At 37.0% G+C, this 12,969-nt stretch overlaps 1 protein-coding gene across 1 annotated transcript in view; it reads right to left on the bottom strand.

The window, feature by feature from the left end:
• The window catches only part of SLC25A36 (solute carrier family 25 member 36), a 32,090-nt gene that overhangs the window by 9,647 nt on the left and 9,474 nt on the right, over window positions 1-12,969 (bottom strand). The window contains exons 2-4 of the mRNA XM_075760967.1: window positions 12,319-12,489; window positions 8,589-8,666; window positions 5,775-5,875 (exon numbers count right to left, since the gene is read on the bottom strand). Coding sequence (XP_075617082.1) covers window positions 5,775-5,875; window positions 8,589-8,666; window positions 12,319-12,489 — 350 coding nt within the window. The remainder of the gene's footprint in view (window positions 1-5,774; window positions 5,876-8,588; window positions 8,667-12,318; window positions 12,490-12,969) is intronic.

The following is a 12,969-nucleotide window of genomic DNA, read 5'->3' on the forward strand; positions in this document are numbered from 1 at the left end:
ACATACCACATCTGCAAAAAAGGTTCTGTAGCTCAACTAGCCAGAGTCCTTCTGACCTGTCACTTAATGCCATATAGAAACTCCACTCATTCCAAGAGCACTTGACCCTGGGTTGAACGGAAAGGAAATATTATTCTTGCTTTTTTAAATTTCTTTATACTAGCACAAAGAAAGCTTTAGTTTTCTTTTACATCAAATCAGAACCTTTCCATACCTATAGTGCAGTGAAGGGCACTAGGAACACACAGGACTGCAACAAAGGCTTTTCAATAAGGTGGGGAAAAACTACTAACTTCTTCTACCCACACAATTTCCATGAAAGCCTTCTCCCTAAAAATTAATTAGTTAAGTCTCTCCTAGTTCTTAATTTTAAGTGAACAAGACCAAAAAGTCTTTTGGATTCCTAAGTTCACATACTTTGGAATTTCGTTACAGCATTATCTGCTCAGCCCTTTCTTCTTCCTATTCAATCCCAAAAAAACAGTCTTCACAGATCCTAAATCTGGAACAGGAAACATAGGTGAGATCAGAAGCAGTGTCTGAGTGGCAGTAGTGACTGTATTCACCCACAGAGGAGCCTGATACTTCTAGGCAAGCTGCAAGGAGTATATTGGAAACTGACAGTGAAGGGTGGTTGGCAGAGGACACAGCCTATTCTGTCCAAACTTGCACTCCCTGGGTTGCTCTAAACACTAATTAAGCATAGCACCCCTAACAGTTGGATCAGATGCTTAGCAACATAGCCCATTTTTTTTCCCCTAGGGCTGTCATGAGGCTAAACTGTATGACAGTTCAAAACAAAACTTTCAAGTCAAAGAGCCTTCAATAATTCAGGTTTCAAGATGAAACAACTACAGCTCAATTCTTACAGGTAATGTAGTAAATACAGTTATTGGAAGAAGAAAAATAAATTCAGAGTTGAGTGATGCTGACACCAAGGAAAGCACTCCAAAACATGAAACATCCCATTTGGGATCTTCGATAAGGTAAGATTTCTTTTTAAATACAGAAAATTTGTAGCAAAAGTACTTGCTAAAAAAATAAAGGTAGAGGGCTTTCAACAACTATTATGAAGCTCCAATTGTTTCCTTTTTCTTTTTAGAAGTCTCAGTCTCAAACTTTATTATGCTTTAACAATGCTTATCAGTGTGTTGTATCAAGATTCCAGATTCATTTGAAGTGTAGATCAATTTGGCAATACCAGAAACTCCTGTGCTTTTCTGTTTTGTTTTCTTCTATGAAATTCTATCCCAGTTTCAGATGGAAAGAATTATCTCCATCTACTTTTTCAGTTATACCAGCTACTGACAGGTAAGATCCCAGGTATTCCTATTACGCATCATATTTCAAAGGTTAGGGATTTTTTTTTAATCTATAAGCCAATGTAATTGATACGGATGCATGCGAATATGGAATGCTGAATTAAAAATCCAAAGTCGTAAAATAAAAACAAACCAAAAGAGGAAACAGAAAGAGACAGAAAGGAGATTATATACATATTAAAAAAGAAAAAGAAGAGAAGTCTTTGAAATAATGTGACACAGAATATCAGCTGCAGTATTTTAAAGGCAGCTCTGGGACACTGAAAAAAAACAAAAGGCCTTGTTTAACCCAGTAGGGACTTTCAATTAGCCAGAGCTAAGTAAAGTAGCAGCTATCAGTGAAAGGTATTTTCCACCTTTCCTTGAACTACATAGAAAAAATAACTCTTAACAGAGTTAAAGAGAAGTGATGTCTTTGCACAACGCACATCATTTGAGTTCAAGATAATGAAAGTGAATTCCCCTTATTTGGTTTATTTAATAGATATTACAAACCCAATGTGTGGTTCTTACACTAGAGGCTGCAAGAGACGCTCAGTTCAGTACTCACGAGGTTTAAGTTAGTCCATATTTCTGCAGGAAGTGACCTGCGGATGGGGAGCATGAGATGACACGATCTCACTCTTTTCACGGGAGAAATGTACAGTAAATGCCTAAAATAGACACAGGCTTTTCTGTATCATAACATCAAGCAGTGACCTCATCAGACATATGTGTACAAATTGAATCCCATTGGAAGGATTTGTGAATAGTTATTGTGAGATCTAACTGTTTTCAGGTAAAAGTTTAGGAAAAAGAAAGAAAAATAATCAGAACAGGCCACAGATATTAAAATAGTTGTGTAAAATGCACTGAGTACTGAAATTTCTGCTCATTTGCAGCAGTTCAATTTTATATCTCCAAATACTTACCTATATATCAAATTTAGAAGTGAACCCTCCTCCTTCCCCACTCCCTCCTGAATATCATTCAAAAAAGCTAGCCTTGTCTTAGGACTGAAAAAGCAAGATAGATGCCTTATGAAATCAAGCTTTCTAGTATCAGTAATCAATGAACTAAATATGCATTTTATTTGGTATTAAGTAACTGCGTACATACTACTAAAAAGTTACAAAAGTATGGTATCTCTAAGTTATAAAGTGGTCCTTTTTTTTGGTAAATAATAAAAAAATAAATTACATTTGGGTGGGTTTGCCAGTAGAGTTCTAGAAAGAGCAGCAATAGTATACAAGACAAAGTGGGTTTGCAGCAGATTTGCAACCATGTTGTCTGAATAAGGCTATGAATTATTAAAAAGGCAAATCAGAAAGCCATACAGGAATCAAGTATCTCATTTAGTTCTCTACAGTTTTTATTCTCTGTGGCAAAAGAGGCTGAGTAAGTGCAATGAGAAGGCAGAGTTTATAGTGAATCTGAGAATTTAGCCTAACTTTGAAGTGTACAGAGATAAACTATCTTCATGCAAGCAAATGCTCTCATTCTTGTAGTATGCTTCAGATATATTCACTGTCTAAGTTTGTATAAAGGAAATCATGTGATATGCCAAGTAGGAAGCAAAAAAGTTTGCCAAGAATTTCTTAATGTCAATACACAGATATTTTAGGTATGAAGGTGACATGAATTATATGCTGGAAGCTAGCACAGAGCAAGAGAAAAAAACAATTTCTAATTGCATAAGGCATCAGTTACTAATATTAGCATAATTCATCCTCCTTGGGATAAAAACAAACTTATTAAAAGAATCTTAATAAAACAAAAAATATATGTTTTATCTTGAGAAGGAAGAATCAGGCCTAAACAAAAACCCAAAAATGCTTAAAATACCATTCCTCAGCTTCTCACTCCCAAAAATGCCACGTGCATAAGATAATCCTTATTTAACAATGACATCAGTCTAGCCTGAGATACTTACGTATTAACATATGATACAAGTAAACAGTATTTAAAGTTGACTAAAGTTCACTACTTACAGCACTTTAATAAAACAGTAAGTTACAGATTTTTTTTTAAGTTACATTTTTGCATCATTATTGTATTTTGCAACCTACAGGAAAAGCTTTGTAAGTGCAAACACCACCTCATGCTCATTAGGTATTAGAAGCCTTTATGTAACAGAAAGGTCATATAAAAAAATTCCCTCATTTAAGGCTGAATTTACTCAATTCCTTACTGAAACCAATGGCAGCTGCAAAAGAAAAAACCAATACTGATTATTTTTTGCTAATCATTAGTGTTGCCAATTTTGATATCTTAAGTTCCAAAGCAAATATTACAGTGATCTTCTATGTTAACCTGTTTAAGTCAACCAATTAAGAGCTCACATTCCATCTTGTCCCTGTCATTTTGCCATTTCCTTAAGTTGATTTGCATCATACGCAATACAAACCTCGCAGGTAAAACTGTTAATAGCTGGTTTAAATGCATTTTCTGAAATATATTAGAATTACAAAAACAAGGTTAGCACATTCCCAAGAAAGCACTAGTAGTTTTAACTACAGTCCTTTTCATATAAATCAGAATACCACCAGTACTGAGTATCAAGACTTTGCTTGTCAAAGAACCTTCTTTTAAAGGTCTTCCACAGAATGTCTGTAGTATACAGTGCTGAGACACTTCAAGAGAAAAAGTTGTGACCTGCAGTGTGAACCTGCACGGGGCATTCAGTTTCACCAGCTACATCACTCAGAAATACAACTGCAGAACGAGGTAAGTGTGAGAAAGATAACAGCCACAAAAGTTGTTCAATATTAAAACTTGTATACAAATGGAAAAAAGGCAAACAGCAATTAAATACATTTACCTCAGCCTCCTTCAGTCCTAAGTACAAATGCATCATACCAACCTTGTGGAAGGGAAGCAAGTTAATAAGCAGATACAGAACTCCTTGACAAACTACAATCTGCATCTGCAAGCACTTGGGAAAGTCACTACAGCACATCTCTAAGTGATCTTTTCATTACAGAACGAGGACAGTAACTTCCAAAGATAAGGAACAATCTGAACCTTTGTTTGTCTGCAGCACTGCATGAGTTAGAGAAATTGTCTTCAACTGAGGACAGACTTGTTTCTACTACCCATGCTTTCCCCCACCCCTGGCCCTGAATTTAAAGACATATTTTATCCCCTTGACAAAGAGCTGAAGACAATTCATTTTTCTTGGAGCAATTAACTGATTAGGATGAACTGTTCACAAAATTCCCTTTCATTCTATTCCCCATGCTGTTCACCTACAAAACACACATTTCCAGGTGATAAAAAAATACTGCATCATCTGAGCACCCCATTTTGCCTGTTTAAGACAAAATGGCTCTCCTGACATCTGTAAGTCAGAAGATTAAAAACTGTTGTTGCATTTCTCATGTGACAGAGATGAGCCTTAGTGGGTTATTTGAGTATAAAGCTAATGTCACCTACATTTTCTATGCTATATAACAACTTCTTTGTATCAGATTATTAGCAAGTATTAAATAGAAAACTAATCCTATTCATTATTCTGACATCACCTTTGGCAGTCCACTCCAGATTGCTAGAACTGCTATTATATACACAGGTTGTAAAATTTGACAGGAATTAGAAACTTCAACAGGGTACCATAAAATTGTCAAGAAATCATCTGTGAAGTGTCTATGGCCTATATAGAAAAACAACTTTTGAAAATTTGTTTTAGTGTAGAAAAGACACTGGCAACAATACACAAAGTGTTGCCAGACCAAGTTTTGACTTCCCCAGCACAAGCCCATGACCATAACTCAGCTCCTTAACTGCCTTTAACTCCCCTTGTTAATGATTCCAAAGCACAGAACATACACATCAAGCAACAAATATTGGTAGCTGCTAAAATATACCAAAGTTACACTGCAGATAGAAAATAGGAATTTATTTCCAGAGATGAAAATATATGAAAACTATGGAAATCTGCCCCATGTCACTTTATTGTTAGAGCAAACTTCACAGACTGGTATTTGAACAAAGGAGGAAGGAATGTTACACATACATTACACAACAACCTGCAGGCATATTTCAGAAAGACAAAAATAAGTCAGATATACAAAGCTGCAACAGAAAGTGATGGTAAACAACTAGATTAAAAAGCATTAAGCCAGAGTTCAGTGCAAACAATGGTGTTCATAGCTTGCAGAGTGAAAAGTTACTACTTTTAAAGTTTTCATTTTACATTTCACAAATTTACAACCGAGAAAGCAGGCATGCAAGTTTTCCTAGAAAAGACTATTCACACACACACAGTTAAAGATCTTCATTAACACCAAGTGCAAAGTTTCATGCACGTATTCTCCGTTTAGCTTGTTTAATGAGAGGCCAAAGAAAGTAACCACTACAAAAAGAGATCATTCAGTCACTGAACATTTTCTGGTTTGTTTTTCCCATGTTTATTGCCACCTCTCATTTGTAGACAGGACTCTAGAATGAAGCTAAAAAGTTACAGATGCTTACCTGCCACACCAGCTGAAATCATGTGTACCTGGGTAGAATCTGGATTGAAAATATTGTTCAACTTTTCCTTGCAGTTTGAGTAAGCAGCAAAATATATCGCTCTAAAATTAGAACAAAATCCAAGTTATGTTACATTTATGTACATGTATGTGTCAATACCCTTAGGAGCAGTGCCATTAACTTCATTAACTCAACACAATCTTGGTCCAAGTCTTACTTCCTCAGTAAAAAACTATTCAAGGAACAACTCTTGCAAAGTAGTGGGACTATTCTAGGAATGAAGAAAAAAATAATCATAATTTACAACTTTTTCTTCCACAACAGCTCCAATTAACAGTTAGTGAGGGGAACAATAGGTAATGAGAAATATGGCAGTGATTTTTGTGACACCAGGAAGTTTACCCAGGGAAAAGTACTGCTGAACTGAGAACTGAAATTACAGTATTCTGTATTTCTTTAATAACAGATCAAACTTGTTCTAATGGGTATAAACTCATTTCAACAGCATTACAATTTCAAGAGAACTAGCAAGTATGTAGCTTTTTTAAAAACCAAACAGCACACTTAATATTTATAATACCATTCTAGCATTCAAGATGCAAATATTGATAACTTGTGGTTATACTTTATAACTTTAGTTATAAATAGTTAGATTTTAAATGCTAGAACAGCTGTGAGGATGGGATCCACATTTTATTTCTTTAGTTCTGTATTTAGAATCGACACAGATTTTTTTTCTCTGAATACACTACAAAAAATTTTTAAAAACTTGTACTACATTTAAGTCTGTGAGCCAGTATCAGAACAAAGCTAGACCTAAAAGGCAGCATGCCAATGCAGTATATTATGAAAAATACTTGTTTTCACTCATTAAAAGGTAAAAAAACTATTTTAAGCACACCTAAAACTCACATTTAAGGTTGTAACTCAGGTTTTTTTAGATTTACAGACACCACTCTACAGGAGGAAAAATGAACACCAAGTTTTCATGAACGTTACATTAACCTTATTAGCTGTGCAAACATGTTTTTCTTTATTATAAAAAAGATAAAGTGCTTGCTTCACAGGTTTAATTTCTAAAATGGAATCTGAACTCAGTTAAGTATACTGGATGTGTTATGAAACATGCTTCTCTACAGCTTATTTAAACAAAGAGCTGCTGTTAAATCCACTTAGCTAATGCTTAATTGAAATGAAGTATTGGATGAAGACTGAGTCAGCTGGAGGGGAATGAGGATGTGCTTATTTATTAGACTTCGCACATTATACCAAGCTGACATTTTTAGTATGAGGTGGGGGGGAACAAGCTAAGTATTTCACCTGGGGAAAGAAGGGAAGAAGATTTAACCAAACATTTACTGAAAATAGAGGGGTTTTTGCAATTGAAGATAGTTACTTATAAAATGTAATTCTTTTCTATATAAAAACTGCTGTTAAAAAATAATATCAGTGTTGAACATTCAGACCAGACTGGACTATCAAAAGTACAGGCTCTTCAGATTAGGAAGTGCTGTTACCCCACAGGTGTCAAGAATAAAGAAAGCTATGGAATTACTTCAGCTTCTCCAAACAGCAGTGCTAAAGTAGTGATCAGAAAATACCTCAAGTATTCCTAATTCCTTAAAAAAACCTGCTAAAATAAAAGTACTCCCAAATGATGTATTTTCTCTTAATCATGCAGAGGACCTAGAGACCAACACCTCATCTGTCAGATCTAAGTAGAAGACAGATCAATGTTGAATAGAAAGTCCAGTTTAATAAAGAAGCATCCAAAGACCTTAAACCAGAAAAGTTAAGATACTCTCCAACTAGGTGTGCAGGAGACAGGAATGTCTTCTCTTCAGACCAAAAAAAATAAATGAAAGCAGAGCACTAAGTCAAGGGAAGAATGAAACCTTTGTGAAATATGTTCCCTCTGCATAAAGACTCTTCTCTTAAACAGAATGGAAAGGAATATAAATGGGCCAGAAGACTACTATAGCCTCATTCAAGATTAGTACTGGATTAGTTTTACACAGCTTTGTTTCCATACTTTTCCTTAGGTATTCTCCTATTTTTGGAATGAACTTAGGCTAACACTTGCATGTATAATCTGCACCTCACTTTGACTGCCAGCACAAGCCAAGTAGCTAGAGCATTTGTGCTGATACAGAGCAACTGACAGAAGCAATGCCACTGACAATTAGATCAGACTGACATCCTTGTCCACTGCACACTGACACTGCCCCAGTACCCTTTTGAAGTCCAGCCTGCTGCTGGATCTGCTTTCTCTGGGACAGCTGTTGAGTGTGTCACCCTACCCAACACTGCCCTTTTTAAAGTTTCAGAACAGGCTTCCTACTGTGGAGGGACAGCGGTCTGTGTGTCACCAGAATTCAGGAAGACAGATCCAGTGTTTTGAGGCTACAGTCACACAATTGCTTCCTGAAGATGACTGAATAACTGAAAGCTAAATCTACCTTTGTATTTTTGGAAGTACAAACTTCTTGTTTACATGTGCAACTCTAAACATTTTTCTTCTTAACTGGACAAAATTCTGCATAAGAGATAGTCCATAAAAATACATACTATTATAACAGCATATAGGATAATATGCTGAGACAGTTGGTGCAGGGATGTGGGACTGGAGCTGTGGAGTACAAGAGTGGCTCAACTTCTCAAAGTTACCCCAGGAACCACAGGTTATTTGCTATTAAGTATTTACAACTGCATATGCAAAATTAACTTCAAATAAACTCTAAATCCCTTTAATTAATGTACAGCACCCTAAATTTCAAGAAAATTATTTCATTTATTACACATATTTGTAATTACCTGGAAGGAGCAACGCCTACTAAATTAGGACCCAGCCCTCTGAACAGAGAACGAGGGCCTTCCTTTTGCAAGATCATCCTAGAAAACAAAAAAGTGACAATACTGTAACAGTCACATCAAAATTAAGGAATACACGGACAGCATGACTACATCATTTTAGGCTTACTCCATGTAAAGCTTTCACAATAATGCACAATGCAGTGCTGACCACAAAATTAGCCATTTACTAGAATCAGCATAAAACCAAATTCCATTATTGCTTGACATGCTGTAGAAATCCAGGAACTAATGCAGAAGTAAAGCCTTATTATGTCAATACAGACTTACCTCAAAGATAGGAACACACACATACACAGAGCTACCTATCATTAGGAAGTTAAAGAAAGTGTCCTTTTATCAGGGAGAAAATACTAAGCATGGAATTGTTCACACTGCTGTAGGTTCTAGATTGTTCAAGAGAAAAATATTTGATTCTAGTCTATATTTCTTTCATCACCCTGTAGCTCCCAACGTTTGGGAGCTATTTTGGGTAGGAGAGACAGGAGGTGAAAGGAGAGAAGAGAGACTTAAGAAGGTTCAGTCACAGCAAGTCACAGGTCCTCTGAGAGCAGCTCAGGAAGACATTAGCTCTACTGCTTTATCATGCTCAGCCATGCACATTTTCTGAAATCTATTATCTACTCTTCTCAAAAAGACAGACATCTCAACATGGCTTTGCATATGCTATCCTGGTTTGGTTCTACAAGACTCCTAGCGATACACAAAGTTACACGTCAGAGTAAGGCAGCCTCTCAGAGTCCTGCTTTCCTCATCCCCATAAATGATTTAAATCCACTAAGCATTACACTAGGAACCCATTCTTAGCTTTATTCTTTCTGTAAGATACTGTGATTGTTGTCTACAAGAAAAGGCAATGGAAACCTCCGATGTGAGAAGTGACCCTTCCTTGAGGCTAGCAGGCGTTCCCTTCTATCAGTTCCAAACCACTGCCTGTGCGCTCCTACCCAAGCACTGCTGCTGGGCTGTGGAGCCAGCGGTTTTTCCTTTTCAACTCATTCCAGAAAAGACAATCCTTACCTCCTCATGCAACTCAAGTTAAAAAGGAGTGTAACCCATGCAAAGAGGGACAGCCACAGTACAGCCATAACATCTCATGGGAGCACATCCACTATAAACACAGCTCTGGAAAGAGGGCTTGGGTGGCAGGATGTGTCACCTTCCATCTTTGTGGTATTTACAGAAAAACAAGGATATAAGCAGTGAATTGAGACCTCAAATGAGGCATTACTAGTACTTAAGTTTTTGGAATACCTATCACATGTAACTCTGGTTTTTAGAAAGAGTTGAAAACTATTCTGCAACAAGGTACACAAGCACAGTAAGATAATATCCATTAATATTCAGGTTTAGTGAAATCTATCTGTCCAATCTAGATGTTAATCAGATATCACATGTTAAAAAGTATGGTAGGACATGGGGGAGAAACAAGGACTATCTGCATCCCATCACTGTAAATTGTTCTAGCAATTGCTTTAGAACCAGATTTAAAGTTAAGAATTAACTACTTCACTAGATGTTGCAAAACAGAACACTTTGCCTATTGATTTAGAAACACTGGCCAATACAAACAAATAGTTCTCCTGCATATTTCTTCTTCAAAGAGACATGGAGGTTAATGGCAAGTCAATTACTCAACAAAGCAAACTACCCTTGTATAAACAGCTATTTTGTTTGGAATTTACTATCAGAACAAACAGGTGAAGACCATCTATAGCACTGAAGGAGATTCCAAACCTATTCTGACTTCCAGCAGTTGATTCACCACAGTTCTGCTGTAAACTTTCAGTTTGATTTAGCATTTGCTTTCAGTAAGCAAAAATAAAATGGTGGTTCTGCAGTTACCATCGCTATTTAAGAATGCTGGCATATAATCTGTCCAGCAACATCTTAGTTTCATGTCCATAACAATTAGGTATGATTTCACTAGGTGGGTAGAGTTGCTCCACAGCAATAATTGGAGTATTGAACTCAAAAAACTTTTCAGAACACTGAAAGTAAGACACAAACTTTTTGCATTAAAGAACAGATCCCAGAGCCTGCACCATTTATTGAAAGCAGTAAATGGCAAATCCACGGTTGGAAGAGCAGCACAAGTGCTCTGTATGGCCTCAGCTGACCTGCTTATGTCACATGGGGAAGTCCGCACTGGGAGGCAGGTCAGATTTCCATTATCAAGACCTCAGGTTTAAACTCAGCAAGGTTAGTTATGAGAGGCATCCACAATACGATATACACCACAGATATATTTAAGAATAAGGGAATTTGCTTTTGTTGCCAGAGAATGCAGTCACCTGTACCAGTTTTCTAGGTTTATTCCCTGACAGATGCCTTTGAAGTCACCTCTGCTGACACTTAAAATGCAGAAGTGATTCCGCAGCAGTCAACTGAAACTCTGACATTTGCCTGATTCACCCTGCTTTTAGACCGAGCATTGTGAGCCTTGGAGCACTGCACTGAATTTGGTATGAGAAAAGACAACCAAACACTGACAGCTACAAGTCAGAAAACAGCAAGTGACAGGAAAGGTACAAGAATAACAGAAGGATCCAGTTTGATTTCCCCACTAAACAGCCCCAGTCCCTTGACCAGACACGCAGAATAATTGTCTCCTGCACCTACATATTTTTGTCACAGTCCATTGCCAGGTCATTTAGGACTTCTTTTTATATTTATTGTATTTAAAGAACTTGAAACCCACAAAAGTTACTTGGCATGTCAGTTGTTTGATACTTACACAGAAGAAAACGCAGCTAAGCAAAGAACAAAAGCAGCAGAAGATACACATTCTTTTATCACAGATAAACAAACATGTCTAAGAAACAGATTTAAAAAAAACACCAAGAACTACCAATGAAGTTCATCACAGACTACCTCTACCTCAATCAGAATTTGCTTCCTAGGAAGACCAAGCTATTTTAGGTTTTAGGGATGGGTTTAAAGCATAGCAGGCTTCTAGTAGAGGGGCATATGAAACAAACATCTGTTCATCCTGCTATTCAATTATCTTCTGTTTAGAAATGTAAATTCATAACCAAACATTCAGGGAAGAAGCTGAAGGGCTTGACTTCCATCAATAAAAGCCAACAAGGCAAGCGTCACTGGTGGCAAGGAGAGGAAAGTCAGTCCTTGTTCAGTGAGGTGCTATGCAAACAATCCCAAACCTTTGCAAAATCTGGCCTCACCTATCTCTTGACTAGTCACATATCCACCAATATATACCAAAAGGCAAGGAATGGGGGATGGGATGGGGAAAATTGAGATAGACTGAGAAGCTGAGTTAATTTTTGTAGGTCATCTTACCTCCATATTCAGCAACATCTATGATTTGGACACAAAAGTTTAAAAAGCCTTATACTAACACTTTTTTTTAGGATGAAAACAGAGTCTGGCACTTAAGCATTACAATACTCCCAGTGAGTTCTGGGGACATTTGGAGCTGTGAATTGTACAGGGTATACAAGCACTGGCTAATTCAAGGTACAAACTCAAGCACAAAGGACTTTCAGAACAGTGGAATGTGAAACTTACAGTTATAAGGCAAAAAATGGAAAGCCATCTCATGGTAGCATCATGACAGACATAAGTGTAAATCTTCCATATGGTTTGTCCAACACCCCTCTCCTCCTCCCTCCTCAAAATGAGCCAAAAGCCTAGTAACATGTACACTCACTTCAAACAATGGAGAGGTCCAGGAGAAACTCTAGTTACTCGATTGACACTAGCACCATTCACAGTGTTGAGATGGACTTCAGAGATGTAAAGAGTCACAGAGGAGGACTGCAATCGTGTTTTCACAACTTCCAGTGGACATGTCAGAATTGCACCAACAGTGCCTCCACATCTGCAAGAAGAAATAGGATCATGACATTAACTGCAAAGAAACTGAAGGATACATTCACATATAGTTAACATTGTACTCCCACTCAAATTGCAAAAGGTGAAGAAACAACAGGAACACGTGTGACAATGCTGCAGTTATTTGCCCTTGAAGGCAAGCAAACTGTTAAGTCAGTTTAACCCCACAACATCGAGTGAAAATTTAAACAGACAAATATAAAGTTTCCCAAAGTAGTGAAGGTGTACAGTCTTCAGTACATGCTGTTCAAATCAGTTCTGGAAAGGAGGTCAGTATCTGAAATGTTTAACTTATGGTAAATTTTAACTTTTTTTTTGAATGTTTAGTGCACTCCTGACCACAAACAAGGTGCCAAAAATCCTTAAGGGTAGAAAAGATTTCTGCACTACGCGCACAGGTCTACATGTACGAACCGTGGTGTGGCAATTTAATAAAATTAAAATACTTATGAAGACATCTTCAAAA

This window comes from Balearica regulorum, chromosome 9 (genome assembly GCF_011004875.1).
Source record: "Balearica regulorum gibbericeps isolate bBalReg1 chromosome 9, bBalReg1.pri, whole genome shotgun sequence".
NCBI classification, from domain to species: domain Eukaryota; kingdom Metazoa; phylum Chordata; class Aves; order Gruiformes; family Gruidae; genus Balearica; species Balearica regulorum.